At 51.1% G+C, this 27,035-nt stretch overlaps 2 protein-coding genes across 5 annotated transcripts; one reads left to right on the top strand and one right to left on the bottom strand.

Annotated features, from left to right (window-relative positions):
- Positions 1-522: 522 nt before the first annotated feature.
- Positions 523-14,120, bottom strand: LOC142824459 (uncharacterized). Of its 4 annotated transcripts, none has more exons than XM_075916447.1 (9): positions 13,673-14,120; positions 10,557-10,652; positions 9,750-9,980; positions 9,418-9,440; positions 8,596-8,711; positions 7,983-8,042; positions 6,548-6,772; positions 3,354-3,467; positions 523-3,062 (listed from the first exon to the last, which is right to left on the bottom strand). In XM_075916447.1, exons 1-9 carry the CDS (start codon positions 14,042-14,044, stop codon positions 1,654-1,656), a joined length of 2,646 nt encoding a protein of 881 aa, XP_075772562.1. In that variant the 5' UTR covers positions 14,045-14,120; the 3' UTR covers positions 523-1,653. The 4 variants fall into 4 exon arrangements, with proteins under 4 accessions (XP_075772562.1, XP_075772564.1, XP_075772565.1 ...); XM_075916449.1 differs by having other exon boundaries at positions 9,750-9,821; XM_075916450.1 differs by lacking the exon at positions 6,548-6,772.
- A 594-nt stretch (positions 14,121-14,714) lies between these two features.
- On the top strand, positions 14,715-26,544 carry LOC142824464 (uncharacterized). Its single transcript, XM_075916462.1, is given in 7 exon segments — positions 14,715-14,792; positions 18,133-18,155; positions 19,543-19,602; positions 21,554-21,754; positions 23,020-23,133; positions 23,367-24,002; positions 24,005-26,544. Coding segments are annotated over 4 exon segments (1,995 nt in total). The 5' UTR covers positions 14,715-14,792; positions 18,133-18,155; positions 19,543-19,602; positions 21,554-21,567; the 3' UTR covers positions 25,063-26,544.
- The last annotated feature ends 491 nt before the right edge of the window (positions 26,545-27,035 follow it).

Here is a 27,035-nt window from a genome sequence, read left to right as displayed (position 1 = left end):
GTCACAGTGTCAGGGCAAGTGTCATGCCCCCCCATCTTCCTTTGCTCCAGCCCCACTGCTGAGAGATACTGACCATTGTCATTGCTTAAACTGCACACAGAACTTGTGGAAAAGGCTAGCATATGGTTAAAATACAATGAACATTCTGGTAAATTATCAGAGGGGTGGCCATGTTAGTCTGAATCTGCAAAAGCGGCGACGAGTCCTGTGGCACCTAATAGACTAACTGAAGTGCATCTGACCAAGTGGGTCTTTGCCCACGAAAGCTTATTCTCCAACACTTCAGTTAGCCTATAAGGTGCCACAGGACTCCTTGCCGCTTTTATTCTGGTAAGTTCTCATTTGTGTTGTGCTGTCTGCACATCTAACTCACCAGAGATCAAAGTGCATGACCCGAAGGCCTTCACAGAGAGAGAAAACCCACAACACAGGGTAGGTTATTCAACACGTTCACATTTATAAGAGTGAAACATAAGGAAATCTTTTAAGCTTCAGAATATAGGAAATAAATAAACTTACTCGTTTTCTTCTGCAGTGGCTAAACCTGCTTTATTTCTTGCCTCATTACATGTCTGTGTTATAGAACTTTTTAACTATGTCATTGTACTAAAACAAAAACACAAGTTCACCTGAACAAATGATCTGGAGTAGTCCAGAAAAGCCCAGCAAGAACTATACCCAGAGACGGAACCAGTGCTCTGAGATGGGACCAGTCACGCTCTGCCAGGAGGTTCATCGGGATTTTCCTGTCCACACCAGGTCTTTCTCCTGCAGCCCTCAGAAGCCGGACTTAGGACCACAGAAACCACACTGGGATTCCTGAGTATGGGGAGCCCAGGCCACTGGTCAGTGACCCTTGGGGTGCATCTACACAGCAGCCTTATTTCGGAATTACAGTGCATGTCTACACCGCAAGCCGTTATTTGGAAATAACATCCACCTGGAGGACTTGGTCTTTTGGCTAGGCTGCATCTGAAGGAAGGAGCCAAAGACCCCAGGGTCGGGGAGAGCCCTGGTTTGGAGGGGCAGCTGGAAAAGAGGTTTTAGGGGGAGTTTGTAAAAGTTTGTACTGAAGTTTCAGTGGAGCATTAACAAAGCATTTTTTGTTACCTTTGAGTTTGTAATCTGCTTTGCTCTGCCTGTTCTCACTTATCACCACTTACATCCTACAGCTTGTACTTAATAAAACCACTTTTACTTACTATCAAGCCCAGTGTAAACAATTACTATCTATGGGGCTTACTACTACAATTACTACCAATTACTACCTTTCATTGCTAAATGGGGCTTACCCCATTCTTTGGGGTTTGATCCCATTTGGGGAGTGCTATCCCAGGAAGCTGGGCCCTAAACTGCTCTCTCCTCAGATCTGAAGAGGTTCAGCATCTGTACCACTGCTCAGAGGCGGGGGTGGGGGCGGGAATCTCAGCTCGGGGCCTTGGTCAGGGGAGACTAAGGAGCTGCCCCAGCAGGACTGGATAGTGAGAAGCCCCAGAGAGCAGAAGGGTGAGTGGCAGTGGCCAGGTCAGTACCCCAGGAGGCCCTCCCCAAGGGGTCTTCTGGGACTACAGCCACCTGGCCAGGCAGCTTTAACAAAGTCTGACCTGTGTTTGAAGCCTTTTCTGCAATCAGAGCTTTTATAAGGTGACTCTTCTATGTATTCTTACGGCTAGTAATGCAGGAGCACTGACTGAAGCTTTTCCCGCAGTCAGAGCAATTGTAAGGTTTCTCTCCTGTGTGGATCCTGCTATGGGTAACAAGGTTTGAGTTTGTTTTGAAGCTTTTCCCGCAGTCAGAGCAATAGAAAGGTTTCTCTCCTGTGTGGGTCCTCTTATGGTTAAGAAGGTGTGAGCTTCTACAGAAGCTTTTCCCACAGTCAGAGCAGCTGAAGGGTTTCTCCCCTGTGTGGGTCATCCTATGTCTAACAAGGTTTGTGCTGAAACTGAAGCTTTGTCCACAGTCAGAGCAATTGAAAGGTTTCTCTCCTGTGTGGCTCCTCCTATGGGTAATAAGTTCTGCGTTGCTACTGAAGCTTTTTCTGCAGTCAGAGCAGTAGAAGGGCTTTTCCCCTGTGTGGGTCCTCCTATGTCTAACAAGGTTTGACTTCTGACTGAAGTTTTTCTCGCAGTCAGAGCAATTGAAAGGTTTCTCTCCTGTGTGGCTCCTCCAATGGGTAATAAGGTCTGTGTTGCTTCTGAAGCTTTTTCCGCAGTCAGAGCAGTAGAAGGGCTTTTCCCCTGTGTGGGTCCTCCTATGTCTAACAAGGTGTGAAATCTGACTGAAGCTTTTCTCACAGTCAGAGCAACTGAAAGGTTTCTCCCCTGTGTGGCTCCTCTTATGGGTAAGAAGGTATGAGCTACTACTGAAGTTTTTCCCGCAGTCAGAGCAATCGAAAGGTTTCTCTCCTGTGTGGGTCCTCCTATGGTTAAAAAGGTGTGAGCTTCTACTGAAGCTTTTCCCGCAGTCAGAGCAATTGAAGGGTTTCTCTCCTGTGTGGCTCTTCCAATGGGTAACAAGGTTTGACTTCTGACTGAACCTTTTCCCACACGCAGAGCAATTGAAAGGCTTCTCTCCTGTGTGAGCCATCCTATGGATAACAAAGTGTGAGTTTGCACTGAAGTTTTTCCCACAGTCAGAGCAGTTATGGGGTGCGTCTCTTGTATGTATTTTCTGATGGTTTGTAAAGTGTGAGTGCTCACTGAAGCTTTTCCCAGAGTCAGAGCACTTGAAGGGCTTCTCTCCCGTATGGACCCTTTGATGTTCAGGAAGAGTTTCACAGTCACTAGACGTGCAGGGTGACTGTTGATGGGGGATTTCCTGTTGAACGGTTTCTGTGTTTCTTTTCTCCCCTGTGCTCCTACTACTGGAGTTCCCTTGTCCCTCTCCTAGATGGTTTCCCTGCTGCTTTTTAGAGCTATGCTGACTCTCACAGCTCTCTCCTTGCTCACGTATCTGGAAAACATGTCCTTCAGTTTGTCTCAATAATAGTCCACATGGAGACACTTGCTCCAGTCCTTCATGCTGAAGACTCTTTTCATGGTTCTCAGTCAGTGTCCCGTCACCTGTTGGAATAGAGGAATGATCCAGACAGGAGTTATTCTCCACGATGAACTGCAAGGAAACTCTAAAAGAGGAATAGAAAAGGGGACACACGCTCAAATAATGGTCAAATTATCATGAGCTGAGTTGGTTGTCCTCCTTCACAACCCTTCCACAGAGAAGAGAAACCACCACATTCTGACTAGAGTTGAAGACAAGCTGAACAGTCAGTCAGACTTCATGAAAACACACAAGTTACATCTGCTATAAGGAGACAGACACTGGTTTCTGAGTCAGTTTAACTGATTGCTCACCTGTCTGGGTGTTGCTGATGATCTCCCCTTCCTCACAGCTCAGAGGATCTGGGACCCGCAACTCCTCCTCTCGCTCCACCCAGGAGATCACATCAGTTTCAGAGACTGGAAACCCTGTTTGGAGAGCAATGAACCAAGTGCTAATCTTGTTCATTAAGGTCTTTGCCATTATTGCTTCCAGAGCCAGGATCCGAGTCACCCACCCACAGAGGCTCCTTTCCCCACCTTGCAGAGACTGGGCTCTGGCTGGTACAAGATCCCAGGACACACTCCCCTGCAGTAAAGATGCATCACTCCCCCACGTTGGGAATGCCTCAGCTCATTCCCCAGAGCAGCTAAGTGCTCTGCTGCACTCTCTAGGGTACAACTCAGCCCCCCTCACAGCCCGGACTCCCACAGCTGGACAGGAACACACTGCTCAGAAGGGGAGCTCTAGTGAGCGCATGAAGGTGTGACACCAAGGTCCCCAGGTAGGGCTCAGACAGCAGCTGCCACATGGCAGGTCACTAGGACTTGGAGATGAAGGACCCAGCAGATCTCTAGCTTCCCACACCTGTCCACAAAACCTCTGGCTGGTGGGCTGGGCTTGCCCTGCTCTTTGGCTCAGATGTTCTACTTGGGCCAGGAGGAGGCAGAGGAAGTTGCCTGAGCATCTAAGTGAATGCTTGGTTGGTTGCTTCACGTCCTGCCTATGTGCCACACTCCTGATCCCAACTGCCTGTCTCTGGGTGGGCCCTGCCAGCTGCCCACAATAGTTGCCATTCCCATGGCTGCCCAGGGTGGCGCTGGGCTTCTGTTGGAGCAAGCCAGGGCGGAGCCGGGCAGTGCTGCTTCTCTCGTGCTTGAGGCAGTTGCACAGCTCCCCCTTTGCAGCCTCCGTTCTACTCTGCCAGTTGCAGCCTTTGTGTGGTTTCCCAGTCCAGTTCTGGTAGCCAGCGTGGCCTTTGATTTGGTGCCCCTCCAGGGCTGCACAGAATCTATCACCTTTCCACCTTGTGAGCGTGTTTCCCTCAGCTTTGGCCCCACCCCTTCTTGGAACTGCATTTTCTGTTCAGAAGATCCACCTGTGACATGACCATGGAGATCACTGTGCTACTGCTGTTAAATAAAATAATCATAGTCATCACATCAGAACATTCCCATTGACGTGGCACCCAGCACACTTCGCAAAAGGTTTATTGCAGCTGTGTATGTCCATTCTTTTTGAACTAGAACAGGCTGGGCTTTGGCAGAATGGTGGAGCACTGGTACCAACTAACCAGGAAAGCACATTCCTGAGCAGGAAGAGGCCAATCAACACACATCTCCGCAGTAGCTGCAAACACGGTCCTAAGAGATGGCTCAGAAAGACACTGGCCCTTGTACACAAGAGTGGGATGAGGGGATAATAGATACGGATGTTTTGTTCAAAATAAACAGGCAGGAGGCTAAGGGGGTAGAACACATGGAACATGCATCTTGTTTGTGTCAACATATGAGAGAAGCCACAGGAGGGGCATGTTGATGCTGGCTGAGGGGCAGCATTCTCACTGCTGACTGACTGGTACCGTTATTGGGTTGGAACAAGTCTCACTATACCTGTGCCTAAGGAGCTGGGACACTAGCACCGTGCTCCTTTTCACAATAAATTTGGCCGAGTGCCTTAGCCTCCAAATGTAGCCTGGATCTTTCTTAGCAGCAACCCTGAGCTGTGCTGCATGGATAAACCGCAGGCTCTGACAGTGCTGCTGGCATCAGAGCTCTAGAAAGAGCTACCCTGAAAAGCCATAACACCACTCTGTGGCCCTAGCAGCAATTCTAATGGCACTGCAGTCGCTGTGGGAAGCAAAATTATCAATCACAGCAGCACCTGGGAACTCTGGTATAAATCAGGACCCCACCATGCTATTGGGGTGCACATATGGAGCTAAGCATTATCCCTCTTTAATGTAGGTATCTTTCCCAGCCCTGAGAAACAGGGACACTCTATAATAGCAATTGAAGAGAGAGGTGACTGCACACAGAGGCTGCGTCTAGACTGGCATGATTTTCCGCAAATGCTTTTAACGGAAAAGTTTTTCCGTTAAAAGCATTTGCGGAAAAGAGCGTCTAGATTGCGCAAAGCATCTGTGTCAAAAGCATCCGTGCCAATCTAGACGCGGTTTGGTGCAAGAAAGCTCCGGTGGCCATTTTTGCCATCAGGGCTTTTTTGCGCAAAACAGTTTTTACCTATCTACACTGGCCCTCTGGCGCAAAAGCATTTGTGCAAGAGGGCTTTTTCCCGAGCAGGAGCGTCGGTATATTTGCGCAAGAACGCTGAAAATCATACATTAGATAGTCAGTGTTCTTGTACAAATTCAAGCGGCCAGTGTAGACAGCAGGCAAGTTTTTGTACAAAAGCAGTTGCTTTTGTGCAAAATCTTGCCAGTCTAGACACAGCCAGAGAGTCTTAGGTCACACAGGAAGATTGTGATGGGCAGAGAACTGAACACAGGTCTCCTGAGCACGAAGCCAGACATTCACACAGGAAGAAAGAGTCCCTACTCGAAGATATTTCACTTTAAAAACACAACACAGATGATGTGACTTATCTCCACTGCACACAGAGGCAAGTGAGCCCCAGAGAGAATGAAGCTGAACTTTTGAAAGGAAACCCAGCCTGTGCCTGAAATGCAAGGAGAGCTCTGCTCACGTTTCTCTACTACAAAGCTACCTCGGACAAAATACTCACAGAGCGTGAACTGCCTCATCCATCCTCCCTCAGCCCCAGCATCCAGCCCCTCTCACTGGCAAGAACAGCATGTCACAGAGATTAGCTACAGGCAGGAAAGACTTCGGGAACTGCACCCACCTTCCACTGGCTCAGCCCACTGCCACAAGGGGAACCTGCAGGCACAAAGATCAGACAGACAAAGAGCCAGACCTCTAGTACCTGCTGTTCCTGCCTGAGCCCTTCTACTCACACCTCCAGTCAAGGCACAAGATGGACAAGATGGGGGGAAGGGCACTAAGACCTTAGCTGTGGGAAGAGCAGCTTCACTGTTAAGTCCCTCAACCTGCTTTCCCTGGGAAGGGACACGGAGGGGACAGTCTTTCACAGAAGAGCCAGGATTATTGGGGCAGATACTTGTGACATTGAGGGCAAAGACAATGAATGATATTGAACCAAACCCAACCCAGCTGCTCCAGAGCCCACCTAGGGGAGCTTTTATTACCCAAGGTGACAAGAATCTTCAGCCAGTTCACAGCCTCATAATTCTCCTGCATCACATCCCTGTAGAGGGCTCTCTGGCCCGGGTCCAGCAGAGCACATTCCTCCTCGGAGAAATGCACAGCCACCTCCTCGAAGCTCACCGGCACCGCCATGGCCATTTCCTGTCCCTGTCCCTGGCTCTGAGGGCTGGGGGCTGAGCTAGAGACAGACATCGGTGTTCTGCAGCCTGGCAGGGGGAGAAGGTGAAGTGGAGACATTTCAGAAGGGGCTTTAAGATCTTAAGATTCCTGGGATCAGAAGATATCCTCAGGCATGCAGTCTGACCCCCTCAGTGGCACAAGCCATTACACTTAGTCCGGTTACCCAGGCACAAAGCTCTGTTTCCCCAACGGTGTATTTTCTAGAAAGTCCCCCAGTGATTTGAAGACATCAAGAGATGGGAGAATCCACCAGTTCTTTGTTCGTTTCAGCAGCTAATCCTCTTCCCTATCAAACATTTGTGCCTCTTTTCTTGTCTGAAATAGTCTGGCTTCAGCTTTCAATTACTGGCTCTCATTGGCCGTGTCCAGACTCAGGGGTTTTTTCGGGAAAAGTAGCCTTTTCCCGAAAAAAACTTCCCCTGCGTCCAGACTCAAGCCGCGTTCTTTCGAAATTATTTCGAAAGAACGCGGCTTTTCTTTCGATGGCGGTAAACCTCGTTTCACGAGGAAGAACGCCTTCTTTCGAAAGTTCCTCATTCGAAAGAAGGCGTTCTTCAATGTAAAGAGGCCGTCTTCGAAAGAGAGCATCCAGACTCGCTGGGTGCTCTCTTTCGAAAAAGCGGATTTCTCTTTCGAAAGATCCGCCTGTAGTCTAGACGCGATCTTTCGAAAGAGCCTCTTTCGAAAGAAGCCTGCAGTCTAGACATAGCCATTGAGCCGTATCCACTCGACAGGGTGGGTAATTCTTTTTCATGGGGGGGGGGGGGCAAATGGAAAGTGGCTGAGAGCTGCACTCTTCCATGACATAAATACAGGAAATGGAGGATCCGGGACGGGCATTGGGAAGAGGAGTATGTTTGGGGTAACGGTTTGGGATACAGGACAGATAGAGGGTTCTAGGAGGGAATTTGGGTGAAGGAGCCTTTCAGCCTATTTATTGTTTGAAACCAGCCCCATATTGAAAGTGACTGAGCAGTGAAATCTGAGCCTGAATGTGCCGTCCGTTTTGTGCTTTAACTTCACCCCTTTAGCATCACAAACCTCTAGACCAGTGTTTCTCCAAATGTCCACAGGTCCCCATGCAGCACCCCTGGGACTCCTCACTGATCACTGGGTGATTTAGGGCTCTGTGCACCATGGTCGCTGGGTTTGGTTAGTAACTTCAATGACAATCCCATGAAGATGTTTTCACAGGAATTCTCACATGACTTAAAGAATTTCCACCAGCAAACTCACCTTGTCTGAAAGCTCCAAGGGATTTTCCTCTTGCTCTCTCCAGTGCAGAGGGCAGAGTGTCTGGTGGGGGAAGGGATAAGAGAGGAGAGATTCCAGGCTCTCCTATTCACAACAATGTCCCACCCTGAACTCTGCATTTCAATTCTATCAGACACACACTCAGGTATTTAGTATGAAAGAGTCTGAAACTTGCATTTCCTCTCTCACACGGGCACCTCCCAGCAATGGAGCCAATATCTCTGCAGCCTCACACCTGTCCCAGGAGAGACACGCCGTAAATGAGATTTACTCTTCCCTCCTCATCCCCTTCCACTTGGGTTTCTCACTCACTTACTGCCTCTTATCATAACCTGGACATATGGTGGTGGAACACGTGGCCATCACAATAACGTTAGCCATTTTGATCTCTGAACGAGAGGTTCAGAGTTTGCAAACCCCTGGCTCTATCTGCAAGCAGGTGGGTCTGTTCACTCAGTGTCTCTAAGGAGAGCAGACTGATGGGGCCGTCATTCTCCACATGGGAATTGAGGCAGGGGAAGGTTGGCTTCTGAGGCCAGATTCAATAGTCTCAGATAATTGAACCACTTTCCCCTCATCCATCCCTTCCAGGTACCTTTGAACTTCCTCAGAGTCTCCGACAGAGCAATCGTTTTCTGGGAGAACCCTCTGACTTGTTCTTCCAGTTCAGGGGAAATCTCTTCCAGCAGCTGGAATTGCCCCATCTCACACCTGGACAGAAACAATTCAATGTGATTGTATGTCGTTTACTGCTGATAAGTTCTGGCTAGTAAGTCTCAGCTCTAACAGGCCTGGAGTTAGAATTCCTCCAATTCTCCCAGCCTGAGAGCAGGGACAACACATCTCATGGCCATGCAACCTTCCCCACAAAGATCCCATTTCAGTTCTTCACTTCTGGCCTGGGGAGACTGGCTGGGGGAGCAAAGGAGAATAGAGTCTCCATGGTCAACTCACTCCTTGGCCTCCAGATGCTGAGGGACAGGAGGTTCCCATAAGAAGGGCTGAAGGAATCTGTCCAATAGGGATTAGACTGAGACACCAGCTCCCCTCAACCCAGCTCCTTCCACACAGGTCTCCAAACAACCCTCGAGTGGGACAGACTCTTGATCCCTGCTGTCCTGGGCTGAATGAGCACAGTGCCCAGCAGTGACAGCCCATGTTCCACCCCACAGTCTTGCGGCAACCAATCCCCAAGGAGGTGACAGCTCTAAGCTCCAGGAAACACTTGAGGTCAGACTGTGCCCTGAATGGGGAAATCCAGAGTCTCAAGTGCGAGGATGAGACCCTCAGAATTAAATGCATCAGAGATATTCATGTCTAACATCTGGCTGTAGAGCTCTGGGGAGATGTGGTGCTAACATCTGCTCCAAGCCTTTTCCCTGCTCTGTGCAGTGTGAGGGGAGTGAGAGCCACGTACCTACTCAGGGTGCTTCTGACGTCCTAGAAAAAAAGACACAGAAAAGAATCTCAGCCCCATTGGACACACACAGGGGACCTCTGAGAAGGGATTTTGCAAACCTGGGAAGAGAGGCCCTGCCCTGGCCCCAGGAACATGGATCCCCTGAGTTAATGGGGCTTTGCCATCTCTAATAGATCTGTGCCTGTAACTCTACAAAGCACAAGAGTCATTCACATGGCAGCAATGCACAAGGTGTTACACTGAGATCTGACAACGGGGACCAAGCACTTGTGATTCAGGAGCCCCCCTTCGCTGTGTGAGGAGCTGGGATGTTTGTCCCTCATTCTCACCTGCAGGAATTCACTCACTGGCTTCTGACAGGTCTCCTCCAGCTCCCCGATCCCCTCGCTGATACGGGAAATCTGCACGGAGAGGTTCCTGACAGTGTCAATCTGGAACCTCCCAATCTCCTCATCTAATTTCTCCAGCTGGGCTAGGAGTCGCTGCTTTTGTTCCTCCAGAAACTGCAGCAGCTGCTGAAACTCAGCCACAATCATCTGCCTCTTGGCTTGGGTCCATTTCTGTGTGAAAACAGGGAAAGGGCTGGTCAGGGGCATGGATGGAGCCCACAGCCCTTTCACGGGGAGCAGAGTGCGCAGTAGGGAGAATTTCTTGGAAAACTCTAAAGTTTGCCTCTTTGTGATTACTAGGCAGATGCTTCTCTCCCAGCATCTCCTTTGCCCCGTGTCCCTCTGAATGGGATGTTCCCATGTCTGTCATGGGCAGCATCTTTTGTTATTCATGGGCTCTGGGAATTCATATCCAGAGCACCAGGAGGCAGGACTCAGCACCAGCCTGACAGATACCCAGGGAGGAAAAAGAAGCAAACATATAAATGCACCAAGTGAGCAGACAGTCCTTCAGGGACACATGCAGCTCACTTGGGGAGGATGTCTGGGAAAACCACAAAGGCTGGACATTAACTCATGCACTGACACGGATGCTCAAGGCCTTTCCACACATGGATCTCAGCCAGCAATTCATGATCCAGGGGAAACACAAACAAGCCCAACCTCACCAAGGCCACACAGGAGTCTGCCTCCTAACACAGCCCTCCCACTGCCAGTCCCTGCTGGTCCATAGCCACAAGCACTTACCAGATACTCCTGGCTTTTCCCTTCTGCTGTTGCTTTCCTTCTCAGCAGCTTTTCTCTCTCCTCCCTCAGAGTCTTCAAATGAGTCTCCAATTTTTCCTGAAGAAACAGATATAAGCACGAGGGCAAATCACATTAGATGTTGGGAGCCCATTTATCTGCCTTTAAGAGAGTCCCAGTTTTGTGGAACTCTGCCCTTGTCCAGCAGGGACTCAGCCCTGGACATGGCTTTGTCCATAGAAAAATACACAGGAGGAGACTGCAGACGCAGTAGGACACCTACGAGCATGGGGGACAGATCGGTGGTGGCACCTTCATAAAGAATGATGCAGGTAGTTAATAATACTAATCACGTAACAGATTATAATTTTATCAGTGACAGTATTTTTTAACCTGCTGACCGGCAGGGTTGGTAGCGGAAATGGGCTCTCCTGGGACCAGGGATCTCTTGCGAGGTCTGCCAGGGTGGCCACAAGAACTGCTGGCCAATGGGAATGCCCAGCAGCTGCAGACTGACTTTAGCTGCCAGAGGCAAGTGAGCACTTCAGAGGCAGTGGGGAGTTTAACCGGTAATTGGCACTGATAAACATTAGCTCATCAGTTAACCAGTTTGAACTCTTGCTACAAAGCAGTTGAATCCCAGTTCTGTCGGGCATGGACCAGTTCTTCCTGAAACCCTGCTATGGGTGGAGTGAAGGCGCTCGGGGCCCCACACAGCATCCAGCCCAGCAACCTTATCTAGTGCCAGCTGCTGCATCAGAGTTCAACCCCTCATGGAGCAGCCCAGAACTTCAGCATCCCAGTGGGAAACCTCTTCTCCCTGCCGAGCCTAGGGCTTTATCAAGGCATCTTTCTCTCCTAAGAGCCACACTTCAGCACTGTTCAGTGATGCTGAGGGACAGGGAGCAGCGTAGTCTAACAATTGGACCAGGGTTCAGGACCGAACTCTATCCCTGATGTGTCTGGCGACTATGAGCAACTTGCTGCCCCACCTTCCCTTCCCACAGTTTGTCTAACTGGACTGTGACCTGCTCAGAGCAGGGACGTTCCCGTGCTGGGTATTGTGCAGGTCACTGCAGATCTATAAGGCAAATGACAGCTATTATTCCAGTTCATCCAATCAGTAACAGCTTGTAACCTCCTCTTCTCTAGTCCCAAGGCAGCTCACTGACAGAGTGGCCTGTAGCTCCTGTAATCTAAACCTTTCTGATTATTAACACCTTCCCTTGTGCAAACACCCCTCCTCCCACCAGTGAGGGCTGGGTTTCAGGATTTAGAGCCTCAGAGAAACATTTCCCACATCAGGTATCTGTAAAGACTTGACATAAGTTGCCACAAAGCCAGAACATTTACTTTTTACTGCATCTCTTGGATCATGAAGGCTTTACAGAAGTGGTCACCAACCAATAGATCGGGATCTACAGGTAGATCTTGGAGCCTCTGACAGGTGATCTTGACTGGTTTGGCTAAGAGGCTATCAAGTGCAGCACTTCAGCTAACCCCTCTCCCTGCTGCTGCACATCTCCTGCCCTTTGCCTTGGAGCTGTTTCCTTCTCCCACCCTGCATTCTATCTCCACAAACAGAGGGAGTCTGTAGGCTGCTTTTGAGAGTGGTGCAGGTGTGAGCCTTCCTTAGCCCCACTGCACCACCAAGAGGAGCCACCTGTGGTGAGCAGTGTGCAGCTGGAGCCTGTATCCCTGTCCTAGTCATATACTTCTCCCGTACCCCAAGTCCCTTCTCTAACTCTGAGCCCCCTGAACTCAAACTCCCGTAGGGTGCGTCTACACTACAGCGCTAGTTCGAACTAACTTAGTTCGAATTAGTTAATTCGAACTAAGCTAGTTCGAACTAACGCATCTAGAACTAAAAACTAGTTCGAACTAGCGTTTTGCTAGTTCGAACTAGCAAGTCCACATTGAGTGGACTCTGAACAGGGCTTAAGGATGGCCGGAAGCAGTGCCGGCAGGGCATAAAAGGAGGACTTAGAGCGTGGAGATGCTGTCTCAGGCTAGCCGAGGGCTGCGCTTAAAGGGTCCCGACCCCCACCCCGGACACACAGTTCTAAGGGGTGCCCCGCTTGCAAAGAAGTTCTGGCTTGGAGTGCCCTGAGTGCCCACACTGAGCACATCACACCACTCGGCCATCAGCCCGGCTGCACTTGCCACAGGCTGCCATCTGGGGAGAGGGAGTAATTGGGGGGCTGCAGGAGAGCTTCCACACCCAGAAGCCCGCAGAGCCAGCCCAGTCGTCCCCATCGGGGGCTCGTACCCCATTCCTCCCTCACCTCCTTCCACTTACCCTTCCCTAGCCCCCCTTCTTATTGATGTACAAAATAAAGATAACGTTTCTTCCAACATTGACTCTGTCTTTATTGAAAAAAACTGGGGGAGACTGGGAAAAAGAGGTGGGAGAGGGGAAGAGAAAGGCTGGGAGAAGGGAGGACAACTAACATGATCAGGGGTTGGGAACAGGTCCCAGATGAAGAAAGGCTAAAGAGACCGGGACTGTTCAGCTTAGAAAAAGAGGAGACGGAGGGGGGACAGGATAGAGGTCTCTAAAAGCAGGGGTTGGGTGGAGAGGGTGCATTCAGAAAAGTTCTTCCTGAGTTCCCCTAAAGAAGGACTAGAGGACACCAAAGGAAAGGAATGGGTAGCAGGCTTGAAACTAGTAAGAGAAAGTTGTTGTTCTTGACAAAGCAAATAGTTAACCTGCGGAACTCCTTGCTGCAGGAGGCTGTGAAGGCTACAACTAGAACACAGTTTAAAGGGAAGTGAGATCAAGTCATGGAGGTTGGGTCCATGGAGTGCTATTAGCCAGGGGGTAGGAGTGGTGTCCCTGCCCAAAGTTTGTGGAAGGCTGGAGAGGGATGGCACGAGACAAATGGCTTGGTCACTGTCTTCGGTCCATCCCCTCCAGGGTTCCTAGGGTTGGCCGCTGGGTATTTGGGTTTGAGGTAGATCCTGGATTGCACTTAAATTCAAAGAGTGATACTTTCAAAGGCTGGAGACCACTGCTTTACACTGGTTGGTTCACATCTGTGGCCGGTAACAGTCAGTGAAATTAGCCTGTAATTAAAACCCTATGTTATTTCCCATCATACTGGACAGCCGCTCTGTACCTTGTACTCCTGGGCAGCTTCCTGTTTGGGCACCACCATGTGAGCCTGGGATCTGTCAGACACCACACAGATGGGAGTTTGATCCTCTTCACAGAACAGCGTCAGAGCCTCCTGGTGCTCCCCACACACCCCGTCCCATCTTGCTCTCTCTGCTGCCTGGAAACTCAGCGGCTTGGCTAGTTCCACCACGTTTGCCAGCTGCCGGTTGGGCCGGAGGGGTCCCTGCTGCTCAGTGTCTCTGCCCTGAGGGCTGAGGGGGGCCTGGCAGGAATTGTGCCCACACTCCAGAGTGACAGGGGCTGTGAAATCCTCCAGGCAGACGGGACGCGGCGCTTCCTCCCGGACACTTTCCACGGGGCTCTCTGCAGCCATGGCTGCCGCTGGGCTGGGGGACTGGGGCCGTGTCACTGTCCTGAGCTCAGCAGTGGGGGGGCAGGTCCGGGGGGGGGAGGGACAGGTCCGGGGGGGGGGGAGGGGTAGGTCGGGGGGGGGAGCAGGTCCGGGGGGGGGGCGGGGTTGAGGCACCAGCACTGAGGACAAAAAACCCATCAAAATTAAAAACCAAACCAGCCCCAAAAGCTTCGCTCCCCCTGCAGGGTCCATTGGGCCTCCCCCGCTAACTGCCCCGGCCAGAACCGCCCCCCATCGCTGCGCCCCTCAGGCCAGGGCCCCTCCCCACAGCTCTGGTTCCTGCCCCCCACTCTGCAGCCCCCTCACAGCCCCGCTCTGCCCCCGCCCCCGCCAGGCCAGCGCGAGCATCAGGGGCGACCGCAGCAGCGGGGGGGCGGCCCGATACCCAGCGCCGGACCCACCAGCAGCGAGTAACGGCCCCAACGGCCCCTCACAACGGCTCCCGGCTCAGGGAGCGCGGCGCATGCGCAGTAACCGCGGCGCAGTCTGGTCCCTTTCCCTGCCCGCGCGCGGAGCGATGGGCGGGACCCGCCGAAAACCCGACCGCGGCGGAGTAGAACGGGGCGGCCCGTCAGACCGCGCATGCGCAGCAGCTCCGTGACTCCCAGCAGACTCCAGCGCCAGGGCTTAGCTCAGACCGGGCGCTGCTTGGCCCCGCCCCCCCGGCCAGAGGCTACTTTCGCTTCTCGGAGCCCGGGCCGGCTCGCAGGTGGGGCGGGGCTTTTGCAGCGCGTGGAGCGACCCGGGGGATTCCCTCCCTGCCGGGCTGGGAGCGGGGGCGTGTCCCGAGGTGGGCGGGGCCGGCGCGCGCTGCTGGGGTTGAAGGGTTCGCTCTGGTCCCCACGTGGCTGCGCTGGCGCGCGGGCGGGGGGAGGGGGGGGGAAGGCTGCGGCGGGTGCGTGCGCAGGGCGCTGGGACCGGCCCTTTGTTGCGGGGGCGGGGCCGAGAGATGCCCACGTGGGCCAGTCCCGGCTTCTGCCCAGCGCGTCTGGTTGGTCGGTCCCGGGGCGGCGCGCGGAGGGGGGCGGGGGATGCTCACCTGAGAGGCGGTGCTGCTGCGGGCTCCTTCCCGGGCACTGCGCATGCGCAGCGGCTCTGGCGAAGCCTTTGGCCGTCTCTGCCCGCGCGCTGTGAGTGTCCCGTGGACTGGGCGGGGGGCGGGGCGGATGCAGGGGGCGGGGCCTGGCCAGACTCAGGTCTGGTGGGGGGCGGGGCGCCAGGTAAACTGCAGGTAAACCCCGAGAGCAAATCCCCAGCGCGCGGGGGGGGGGGGGGTTAAAGCAGCTTCCCCAGGGGATGAGGCGCGAGTCAGAGAGTGGCCCTGGCCAGGGGCCTGTTTATTTGCTTCAACATTTATTTTAATCCCTTATTCACCTGGGAGGCGCCGGGCAGGCTCAGGAGGCTGCAGCCCCCCCCCCCCCCCCGCACTGCGCCCGGCCCACTCGAGTGTGTGTTTGTGCAGCTGCATCTGAAAGGTGTTTGCAATGTAACAAGGGAGCTAACGACAGGACGGAGTCTCCTCGCTTTTCTCTTGTCTCATTCCCGGGACTCGCAGAATTGCTCTCCTGTCTCTGCAGCCCATTTTCATTGGTTTCTGCTGTGCAAATGCAATGCCTTGTACTGTCACTGCTCTGTGCAATGCAACTCACAGTCCTGCTACTTTGAAACAAATGTCAGTAAAAATCAAAGTCATCTTCTGTAAAACTACTTCAGTGAAAGTACAAAAGTATCCTAAAAGTGAAAGTATGCAAAAGTAAAAATTAGTGTTCCTATGGAACCCTATGCTTAATCACCCGAGTTCTTGCAGGTCACCACTAACACACACACAATCACATGTCCTATATAAACACTTATAATATAATTCTATATTATATGTACACCTATACTATACATTTTTCAATGATGGAATTTAACAGTAGTCACTGCCTTCATTTATAGAGATGAAGAGGGAAAAATTAAATACAAGTCAGATTACAGAAATGTATTTATTTTGTCCACATTCACGGTGTTTTTTTTTTTCCATTGTAATGATTAATTTCCAAAATGTTTGTTCAGCCATAGGAGCATTTTTTTTTTCAGAATTACCTATCCTTGCTCTTCTATGAAAATATATGAGTCCATCACACAAAAGAATCTCTCACAGGCAGCTGATGGAGATAGAGGTCTGTTTGCCCTGGCACACAGCTCCTTAATTCTAGAAAAAGAATGCAGAATCTCCATGGTCTCTCCTGAAGACGCCAAATACCCATCAAGCTTCTTTGTAGTTTCATTTGTCTAAAATGACAGTCTTACCTTTTCTAATCCCAGTTTCATGCGTGTTCCAAGTGCTCCTTATATTTGGCATCAAGATGTCAGTTGCTATTAGCTCCAGGTCCTCAATTATTTCACCAAAACATTTCTGAATGGTGCACTGAAGCCCATCTACCAGTGGCCTCAAGAGGGCATCTTGTTCCTTTGCAGTTTTGAAACCATCAAGTATAATTTAAACTTAAAAAACAACAAATGGCCTGGTAGCATTTTATAGACGACAAAACATGGATGGTATCATGAGTTTTCGTGGGCACAGCCCACTGCTTCAGATGACCGGAGTTTTGAGTTTAGGCTGTACAGACGTATTTATTTTGGCTCTGCACAGCCTAAACTCAAAACTCCAGTCATCTGAAGAAGTGGGCTGTGCCCACGAAAGCTCGTGATACCACATATGTTTTGTTAATCTATAAAGTGCTACCGGACTGTTAGTCTGTACAGGATAAACTGAAAAAAAAAATCTCTGCTACCCCCTGAATCTGGTATAATTTACGCAGCTGCACTCCTTTCCATTAGTGTACTTATCTGTGCTTGGATAATATTTAGTGCTTTCACCAATGGGCCCATAACCATGGCATATTCTGCCAATAAAACCAGCTCTGCTCGATTCAGCCTTTTGACCAGCCAATACGTAATGTTAATAAAAATACAGAATGATCATCGGTGGGGGGGGGGGGGGGGGGGAGAGTTTTTTAACAAAAAGAAATGCATAAAGCGAAGAATTGCTTCTTGCATACTAATTTGGAGACCTGGGAACACATTTCTCATGGACCTTTCTTGTTCATTCAGTATGCATCGAATTCTCTCCACAGCCGTGAACACAGAGTTCCATCCTTTCTGGCATGGCCGAATGAACTGTGGCTTGTATTCTGCTTCCACCATTTTTGCTCCAATTGCTGTGTTCAATTTTAACGTATAGTGCTTAGCATCTGGCAAAAGTGGGCCTGGCCATCTTTTGTTAGGGGTCATTTGATTCTTCTTGTACCACATCTATAAATGAAACTAGATTCTGCAAGTGGCAGGCTTAATGTTGGTGTTTTGGTTCAATTTATTCACGATTGTTATCGCTGTCAGGGACATCTTCAGTTTTGTGAAATTCAGCTTATCAACATGAAACCCTGTTGTTGAAAACACAGTTGAAAGACACCTCCTTCTCCCCCCCCCCCAAAAAAAACCCAAGCCATATTAATATGTCCCGCAATTGATATACCATGCTGGTAACAATACATTGAGGGGACCCTGGGAGAAGCTGTGTCTCCACCCCCAAGCCAGACATCCTCTGGTCCATCCCTCTCTCCTGCCCCCTGCACTCCAGGTCCCCCATCCAGCCCCCATCTGTTCTCCACAACTGAGGATTCCCCTGCTCTTGGCCCGATGACTGCACCATGCCAAGCAGCAGGGCTGGCAGTGGGGCAGCCGTTCCAGCCAGGCACTGGAGGAACTGGGTACCAGGGGGGGCAGAAGGGAAGGGGCTTGGGTTAAAGTTAGGGAGCCTGGTCAGTGGCCAGCCCTGTTCACCGTGCTGCCCAAGAGTGGTTCTTGCTCTGCCCTGGCCCAGCTGATCTCCCCCCCCCGCCCCACCCCAGTTGCTCCAATGCTAAGAGCCGGATATGCTGACTCAGGGACTTCCCCACGGGCTGCACAGGGCTGGTAGGGAGCCTTCCCTGTGTGTGTCCAGTGCAAAATGCCTTCCCTGTGTATGTCCAGTGCAGCTGAGATTCTTTTCTGTCTCTTTTCTCTAGGACGTAAGAAACACCTTGAGCAGGTAGGTGGCTTGCACTTCTATCATACTGCACAGTGCAGGGAAAGAGCTTAGAGCTGATGTTGGCACCACATCTCCCCAGAGCCCTACAGCCAGATGTTGGATAGAAATGTCTCTGACTCACTTAATTCTGAGGGTCTCACCCTTGCACAGCAGACTCTGGAATTCCCCATTCAGGGGCACAGTCTGACTTCAGATATTTCCTAGAACTGTCACCTCCCTGGGGACTGGCTGCCTCAGGACTGTGGGGCTGGAATATGGGTTTGTCACTGCTGGGCACTAGGCACATTTAGACCAGGGCAGCAGGGACCCAGAGTCTGTCCCACCTGAGGGCTGTTTGGAGACCTGTGTGGAAGGAGCAGGGGAGGGAGGAGCTGGTGTCTCAGTCTGGTTCCTAGTGGGCAGATTCCTGCAGCCCTTCACCTGGGAACATCCTGTCCCTCATCACCTGGAGGCCAAAGAGTGAATTGGCCATTGAAACTCAATTCCACTTTTGTCCCCAGCTGGTCTCTCTTGGCCAGAGGTGAGGAACAGCAGTGGGACCTTTCAGGGGAAGGTTGCATGGCCATGGACTGTGTTGCCCCTGTTCTCAGGCTGGGGGAATTCAAGGAATTCTAACTCCAGGCCTGTTAGAGCTGAGACTCACTAGCTAAATCTTATTATCTGTAAATGAAATAGAATCACATGGAATTGTTTCTGTCCAGGTGTGAGACGGGGCAGTTCCAGCTGCCAGAGGAGATTTCCCCTGAACTGGAAGAACAAGTCAATGCTTTCTCCCAGAAAACGATTGCGCTGTCAGAGACTCTGAGGGAATTCAAAGGTACTTAGAAGGGATGGAGGAGGGGAAAGTTGTTTAACTATTAGAAGCTATTGAATCTGGCCTCTGAAGCCACCTTCCCCTGTCTCAGTTCCCACATGGAGAGTGACGGCCCCATTATGCTGCTCTCCTTAGAGGCACTGAGCAAACAGTCAACTGCTTGCAAATAGAGCCAGGGGTTTGCAATCTCTGAGCCTCCTGTTTCTGTCAAGGTATCAAAATAGGTAAAGTTAATGTCATGGCAACGTCTTCGCACCAGCACAGCTCTAGGTTATGACAAGAGGTGGTTAGTGACTGAGAGAAACCAGGTGAGAGGGGATGAGGAGGGAAAAGTAAATTTCACTTTCAGTTTGTGTCTCCTGGGGCAGGGATGAGGCTGCAGAGATGTTGGCTCCATTGTTGGGAGGTGCCCAAGCGAGATAGGACACAGAAGGTTTCAGACCTTTTCATACTAAACACTTGAGTGTGTGTCTGTCTGGTCTCTGATACAAGTGAAATGTAGTGTTCAGCATGGGGACATTATTGTAAATAAAAGAGCCTGGAATCTCACCTCTCTTATCCCTTCCCCACCAGACACTCTGCCCTCTGCACTGGAACGAACAAGAGGAAAATCTCTGGGAGCTTTCAGACAAGGTGAGTTTGCTGGTGGAAATTCTTTAAATGATGAGAAAATTTCTGTGAAAACATCTTCATGTGATTGTCATTGAAGTTACCAACCAGACCCAGCGACCACGGTGCACACTGTCCTAAATCTCACCCACCGATCAGTGAGGAGCCCCAGGGGCACTGCATGAGTACCTGCAGACACTTTGAGAATCACTGATCTACAGGGTGTGATGCTATAGGGGTGAAGTTAAGCACACAACGGACGGCACCTTCAGGCTCAGATTTCACTGCTCAGTCAGTTTCAATATGGGGTTTGTTTCAAACAATAAATTGGCTGAAAGGCTGAGAGCTGACTGGCTTCCACGGTATCAGTTTGTTTATGGCGAGAATCTTCTGGATACGCAAGGCCTCTTCAGTGTAGTGCAGGCCTGGGCAAAATACAGCCCATGGGTCAGATCTAGCTCGCCAGGCTATCGGATGCGGCCCACTGATGCTTGGCGAGCCAGGGACTAGTTCCATGCTTGCAACTTCCCACCTGCAAGCCACTCAGAAAGCGAAGGTGAGCCTGGAGGTGAAGGGGAAAGGCTTCAGGCACTGCTTCCACCCCCAGGACAATCTCATTGGCTGGTTTCTGGCCAGAAAGGAAGCACTGTGCCCCCTCCGCTCCGGCTCATAGTTATTCACACACCCACATGGCTCCGTAGCCGGTGTGAGGGTTGAGCAGGCTCCCTGCCTGCCTCAGAGAGGTGCTTGGCTGCTGATCGGGAGTCACTCAGGTAAGTCTCCTGGCCAAAGCTTGCCTCTGGCACCCCAACCTCTTTCTTCCCCATCTAGTTCTCTGCCTCCCACTCCACATACCCTAACTCTCTGTTCTTTTCCTGCATCCAAGTAACCCTCATCCCCTTATTTGTCCACTTAGCTGCTTCTCTAAATTAACTTTATTTTAAATATCTCATGAGTAGTTGGCTAATCCAGTGCCCCAGATCACACCTGCCTCCTTCACTCAGACTCCTTCCCAGAACCCTCTTTCACTCCTGCATTCCAACCCCTCACCCAAAGCTCCCTTCTTCTCCCAATGTCCATCCCATACACTGTATTTCCTACTTAATGTCTTGGAAGAGTGCAGCTCTCAACCACTTTCCAAAATCTTGGAGTCTCTCTCCCTCCTCCCCAAACAAAATGAATTGCCCACCCCTGGTCTAGTGGATACAGTTCAGTGAGAGTCAATAACTGAAAGCTGCAGTCAGAGAATTTCAGGCTAGAGAAGAGGCACAAATATTTGATGGGTAAGAGGATTAGCTGCTGAAACAAATGAGCGAAGAACTGATGGGTTCTCCATCTCTTGATGTCTTCATATCAACACTGGGCGACTTTCTACAAAATATGCTATGAGGAAACAGAGCTTTGTGCATGGGTAGCTGGGGTACGTGTAATGGCTTGTGCCATAGAGGGGACAGACTGCATGACTAAGGATATCTTCTGATGCCATGAATCCATGAATTTTAAGGTCTTATCCTGTAAACATTCAGCACACGTGTTTAATAATATGTATCTGAATGCTCATATTAACTTCACTTCCTCTCTGTTGTGGAGAGAGTTTATAAAGTCTGTGTCAGATGAGAGAACCAGGGCTGCAAATCAATGTAGGAAGATGAAGGATTATAAATACTGCAGCCCAAATTAAATTAAATCTATGTCCATGTCCAGGCAGATGAATATGTGGCTTGTTTAGTAGAAACACTGGGTGCTGAGAACTGAATCCCATTGTTGCAGGCAAAGTAATGTAACTCAAGCCAGGTATTGAGAGAAATAAATACGGCTTTCGGATCTCACTTGTGTGTGGTGTATATGGAATATCTAGACTCATCGTAGAGTCCAGCATGTTTTCCACCAGGGACAGAGTCTGGGCAGAATTGAGGTATGGAAAGTATTAAAACCCTTTTTGAAATGTCTTCAGTTCCCCTTCTTCCCCTGACAGGCTGCTGAACACCCATGTCTGACTCCAGCTCAGCCCCTGGTCTGCGGAACCAGAGACAGGAAATGGCCGTGGTGGAGCCAGTGAGCTTCGAGGAGGTGGCTGTGTATTTCTCTGAGGAGGAATGGACTCTGGTAGACCCGGGCCAGAGAGCCCTCTACAGGGATGTGATGCAGGAGAATTACGAAGCTGTGAGCTGGCTGGGTGAGGATTCCTGTCCCCTCGTGTAACAAAAGGTGGGTGGGATCTGGAGCAGCTGGGTTGGGTTTGGTTCAGAGTCCTTTATTGCCCGAACCCCCAATATAAGCAGTATATGCCCCAGTAATCCTGGCTTCTGCGTGAGAGGTGGCTCAGAGACATAATAGTGGTGCTGCTCTTCCCACAGCCAAGGTCTCATTGTGGTTCCAACCATCTTGCCCATGTTGTGCCTTGGCCGGAGGTGTTAGTGGAAGGGCCCAGGCAGGTACCAGAGTTGTGGGGCTGGGTTCAGCTGCTCTTAGCATCTGCAGGGTCCCCTTGTGCTATTGTGCTGAGCCCCTGGAAGGAAGGTACCAACTCAGAGTCCTTCCCTGCCTCTGGTAGGTTCTGTGCAAGCCAGAGAGGCACCAAACGGCACGCTCAACTGGCCACAAGAAGAGGGCTGCTGCTGCTGGCAGAGTAGAGCCAAGGCTGCAGAAGGGGAGCTGAGCTGCAGGAGCATCTACAAGCAGCAGAGAAGCAGCCCATCCTGTCTCCACCTTGGCTGGCCACAGGAACAGGCGGGCACTGCCCTGGCTGCCTGCAGGACTGACACTCCTGATCCTGTCTGACTGTGCCATGGTGGGCCCTATCAGCGTTCTGGGCCGCTGATAGGGCCCACCATGGCACAGTCAGACAGGATCAGGAGTGTGGGCCATAGGCAGGGCTTGAAGTGGCCAGCCAAGGATTCATTTTCCTGATCAGACAATTCCCCTGCCTCCTTCTGGCTCAAGTAGAGCACCCGTGCCCAAGAGCAGGGCAATTCCATCCCCCAGCCAAGAGCTTTGTGAGCAGAGCCCATAGGGCTCTAGAGCTCTGCTAGATCCTCTCCCTCCCAGCCCTAGAGACCTGACGTGTCAGCTGAAATACGAGTCCTGGCTAGTGGCGTCTGTCAGTCCTGAAAGTCCTAGAGCTCTCCCCTTATAAGCAGTGTGTTCCTGTCCTGCCCAAGTATGGAACAGGCCCTAAAGGAGATTGAGTTGTATCCTGTAAGAGTGCAGCAGAGCGCTCAGTTCCCCATAGGAGTCAGCTGGGCTATTCCCAACATGGTAATTGTACAGGGGGAGTATGGAATTAGTGTGTCCTGGGATCTTGTTCGAGCTAGAGACCAGTCTCTGGAAGATGGGGAAGGAGCCTCTCTGGGTAGGAGACTCAGATCCTGGCTTTGGAAGCAGGAATGGCACAGACCTTAGTGAACAAGGTCAGCACTTGGTTAATTGCTCCCTGAATAGGATTTCCAGTCTCCAAAGCTCATGTGCTCTCCTGGGTGGAGCGAGGGGAAGAGCTGCCGATCCCGGCTCTCCAAGGCTGTGAGGAAGGGGAGATCATCAGTGACACCCACACAGGTGAGAAATCAGCTAAACTGACTCAAACCAATTTCTGTGTTCTCATAGCAGATGTTGGTTGTGTGTTTTCATCAAGTCTGACTGGCCCTTCAGCCTGTCTTCAACTCCAGTCTGAGAGTGCCTGATGGGGAAAGAGTTATGGGTTGTCCCCCATTTTCTGTTCACCATTCAGAATTTTTTCTTTCAGCTCAGCAGAGAGAATGACTTTTGTGTGGTTTCTCTCTCTATCCCAGCAGGTGATGGGATGCTGAATGAGAACAGTGAAAGGAGTCTTCAGGAGGAAGGACCTGACCAAATGTCTACATGTGGGGTGTTAGTGGAAAGATCTGAAGGGCATGTTTCTCGGAGTCCTAAGCAAGGGGAGACTCGTGAGAGTCAGCGTAGTCTACAAAGGAAGCAGGGAAACCGTCCAGGAGCGGGACAGGATAAATCCAGTCACAGGAGCAGAAGGTTGAAAACAAACACAGAAACTGCTCAAAAGAAAATCCCCCCTCACCATTCACCTTGTGCTTCCAGTGACTGTACAACTCCTATTAAACATGAAAGAGCCCAAACAGGAGAAAAACCCTTCAGCTGCTCTGACTGTGGGAAAAGCTTCAGAAAGACCTCAACCCTTGTTATCCATAGGAGAGCTCACACAGGGGAGAAACCCTTCAGCTGCTCTGACTGTGGGAAAAGCTTCAGTCACAGGTCAAACCTTTTTAGACATAGGAGAGCCCACACGGGAGAGAAACCCTTCAGCTGCTCTGACTGTGGGAAAAGCTACAGTCAGAAGTCACGCCTTGTTAACCATAGGAGAGCCCACACAGGAGAGAAACCCTTCAGCTGCTCTGACTGTGGGAAAAGCTTCAGTTACAGGTCATACCTTGTTACCATAGGAGAGCCCACACAGGGGAGAAACCCTTCAGCTGCTCTGACTGTGGGAAAAGCTTCAGTCACAGGTCAAACCTTGTTAGGCATAGGAGAGCCCACATAGGAGAGAAACCCTTCAGCTGCTCTGAATGTGGGAAAAGCTACAGTCAGAAGTCACACCTTGTTAACCATAGGAGAGCCCACACAGGAGAGAAACCCTTCAGTTGCTCTGACTGTGGGAAAAGCTTCAGTTACAGGTCCTACCTTGTTAACCATAGGAGAGCCCACACAGGGGAGAAACCCTTCAGCTGCTCTGACTGTGGGAAAAGCTTCAGTCACAGGACAACCCTTGTTAGGCATAGGAGAGCCCACACAGGAGAGAAACCCTTCAGCTGCTCTGAATGTGGGAAAAGCTTCAGTGACACCTCAACCCTTTTTATCCATAGGAGAGCCCACACAGGGGAGAAACCTTTCAGCTGCTCTGACTGTGGGAAAAGCTTCAGCCAGAGGTCACACCTTGTTATCCATAGGAGAGTTCACACGGCAGAGAAACCCTTCAGCTGCTCTGACTGTGGGAAAAGCTTCAGTCGGCGGTCATACCTTGTTACCCATAGGAGAGCCCACACAGGAGAGAAACCCTTTAGCTGCTCTGACTGTGGGAAAAGATTCAATGACCGGTCACAGCTTGTTATCCATAGGAGATTTCACACGGGAGAGAAACCCTTCAGCTGCTCTGAATGTGGGAAAAGCTTCAGTCACAGTTCACACCTTGTTATCCATAGGAGAGTTCACACGGGAGAGAAACCCTTCAGCTGCTCTGACTGTGGGAAAAGCTTCAGTCACAGTTCACCCCTTGTTAGACATAGGAGAGTCCACACAGGAGAGAAACCCTTCAGCTGCTCTGACTGTGGGAAAAGCTTTAGTCACAGTTCACACCTTGTTAGACATAGGAGAGTTCACACGGGAGAGAAACCCTTCAGCTGCTCTGACTGTGGGAAAAGCTTCAGTCAGACCAAAACCCTTGTTAGACATAGGAAAACCCATATGGAACAAGCTATTCAGCTACTCTCACTGTAGGAAATGCTGCAGTCAGAGGTCACACCTTGTTATCCATGAGAACTCTCATAGGAGTGAAATCCTTTAACTGCTCTGACTTTGGGAAATGCTATAGCGAGAGTTCAAGCCTTGTTGTATATAGTTGAACCCACATAGGTGAGAAACCCTATAGTAGTGGTGAGCAAAATGTTCTCAGTTGGCAGAATCCAGCCTTCCTAAAACTTTGATCCTATCCACAAGGCAGTGCCAGGCCCCACCTCCAAATGAGCATGTGCTTAGGGGGAAGGAGCTTAGCCCCACCCCTCTTCGTGCTTTGTAGGCATGAGAGAGGAGGCAGCGCTTGGCTGAGTCTTTGCCAAACAACCTGAGGCCAGCACTAGAGGCACTGCTGCCACTGCACTGCTGGCCTCCAGGGCCACATGGCCATGTCTGGGCTGCCTTTGGGGCTGGTCCTGGGCTGCATGGCTGCAGCAGTAACACCTCCAGCCCTGGACTGAATGGGAGCAGTAGTGGTGCCTCTGATGTCTGGGGCTGGTCCTAGTCTGTGTGGCTGCTGCTGCAGCAGTAGAGCCTCCCTCCGGGGTGACCAGGACAGTGTGACTGGAGATGTTGCTTCAGGGGGGCCCAAAGCCAGGTAATATTTGCTGTCCTTCACAGACACTCCCTCCCAATCTCCTCAATTCCCTTTCCCCCCAGCAGCCTTTCACTGACACACTCCTTTTTTCTTGCACCATCTCTCCTGGCCACACATTGCTTCTTCCCCCAGGGCAGACACCTGCCTGCTTCTGCATCCTAGATCCTTCTTCAAGACCCCAACCCTATCTTGAGGCCCCTGTCACATTATTGGATTTTAAGGTGAGCATACAGATAACTGCTGTGATGATGGGAACTGTTTGCCCCAAATTTGGTACAAAGTGGGCCGTGTGAGGTGTCAAACAAAAGCTGATATTGTGCTGACTCTATGTATGGTACTTATGTACTTGTTTCGAGTTTGTATGTGGAGTTATGACTATGGGCTCTGCTGATGCTGTGTATGGACTGCCTGTCATGAGGACGGAATGTCTTATGAGTGACTATGCTAATCAGTATAGCTCTAAGGACAATGGTTCTCAGAGTGGCCAATACACACCTGAAGAATGCGTGTGGAAAGCTGCAAAGCAGCCAGAGCACAATGTCTGCTGGCATATGAAACAGGTCACTTGACCATGTAACTAGCTCCAGCTTGGGAGACACCAGAAATGAATATCAAATGCCATGAGGGGGGCTCCATCTTGTCTTCAGTCTTGTTACTTATCCCAGATGCAGCGTTGCTAAGGACAGGGACACGGGAAGGACTGCTGACCCATACTGACATACGATGTACCCCAAAGGCTTTTATGCTAGCAGTTTGTGACATCTCCGCTAAGATCCTGCATCAAGAACTTGCTGATTGATGTATATAATGTATTCTCCTTAACTGCCTTACTCTCAACCTTTTCTTTCTTTTATTAATAAACATTGAGATTCTAAAGGATTGGTCCAATGTGATTTTGTGGGTAAGATCTAAAGCAGTGGTCCCTTTTCAGGTTGGCGGGCGCCAGGGGGTGTGGCCGTTCACCCACTGGGCGCCAGGGGGCGGAGACACTTTCCTGCCCGGGGGCGGCCCCCTCCAGCCGCATGCCCGGGGGCGGGGCCACCCCATAGCCACGCGCCCGGGGCCGGGGCCCCCCCCATAGCCACGTGCCCGGGAAAGGCGCCCCCCGGCAAGCGCCGCATGCCTGGGGCCGGTGCTCCCCCCGTAAGAGCCACAGGGCCAAGGCCGGGGCCGTGGCCAGGGCATGCGCGGCACCCCCGGTGCCGGAGCCGGCAAGGGCATGCGCAGCGCCCCCGGGGACGGGGCCAAGGCCGGCGCCGGAGCCGGCAAGGGTACGTGCGGCGCTGTTACCAGATTTGCCCAATACTCTGGGGTATGCTCATTTATCAGGGTTACCCTTATGGGACTGGGGGAAGGTTGA

The sequence above is a fragment of the Pelodiscus sinensis genome, unplaced genomic scaffold (assembly GCF_049634645.1).
Source record: "Pelodiscus sinensis isolate JC-2024 unplaced genomic scaffold, ASM4963464v1 ctg35, whole genome shotgun sequence".
Lineage (NCBI taxonomy): Eukaryota > Metazoa > Chordata > Testudines > Trionychidae > Pelodiscus > Pelodiscus sinensis.
The sequence above is the reverse complement of the archived record's forward strand: the minus strand, read 5'-3'. Positions and strand labels throughout refer to the sequence as shown.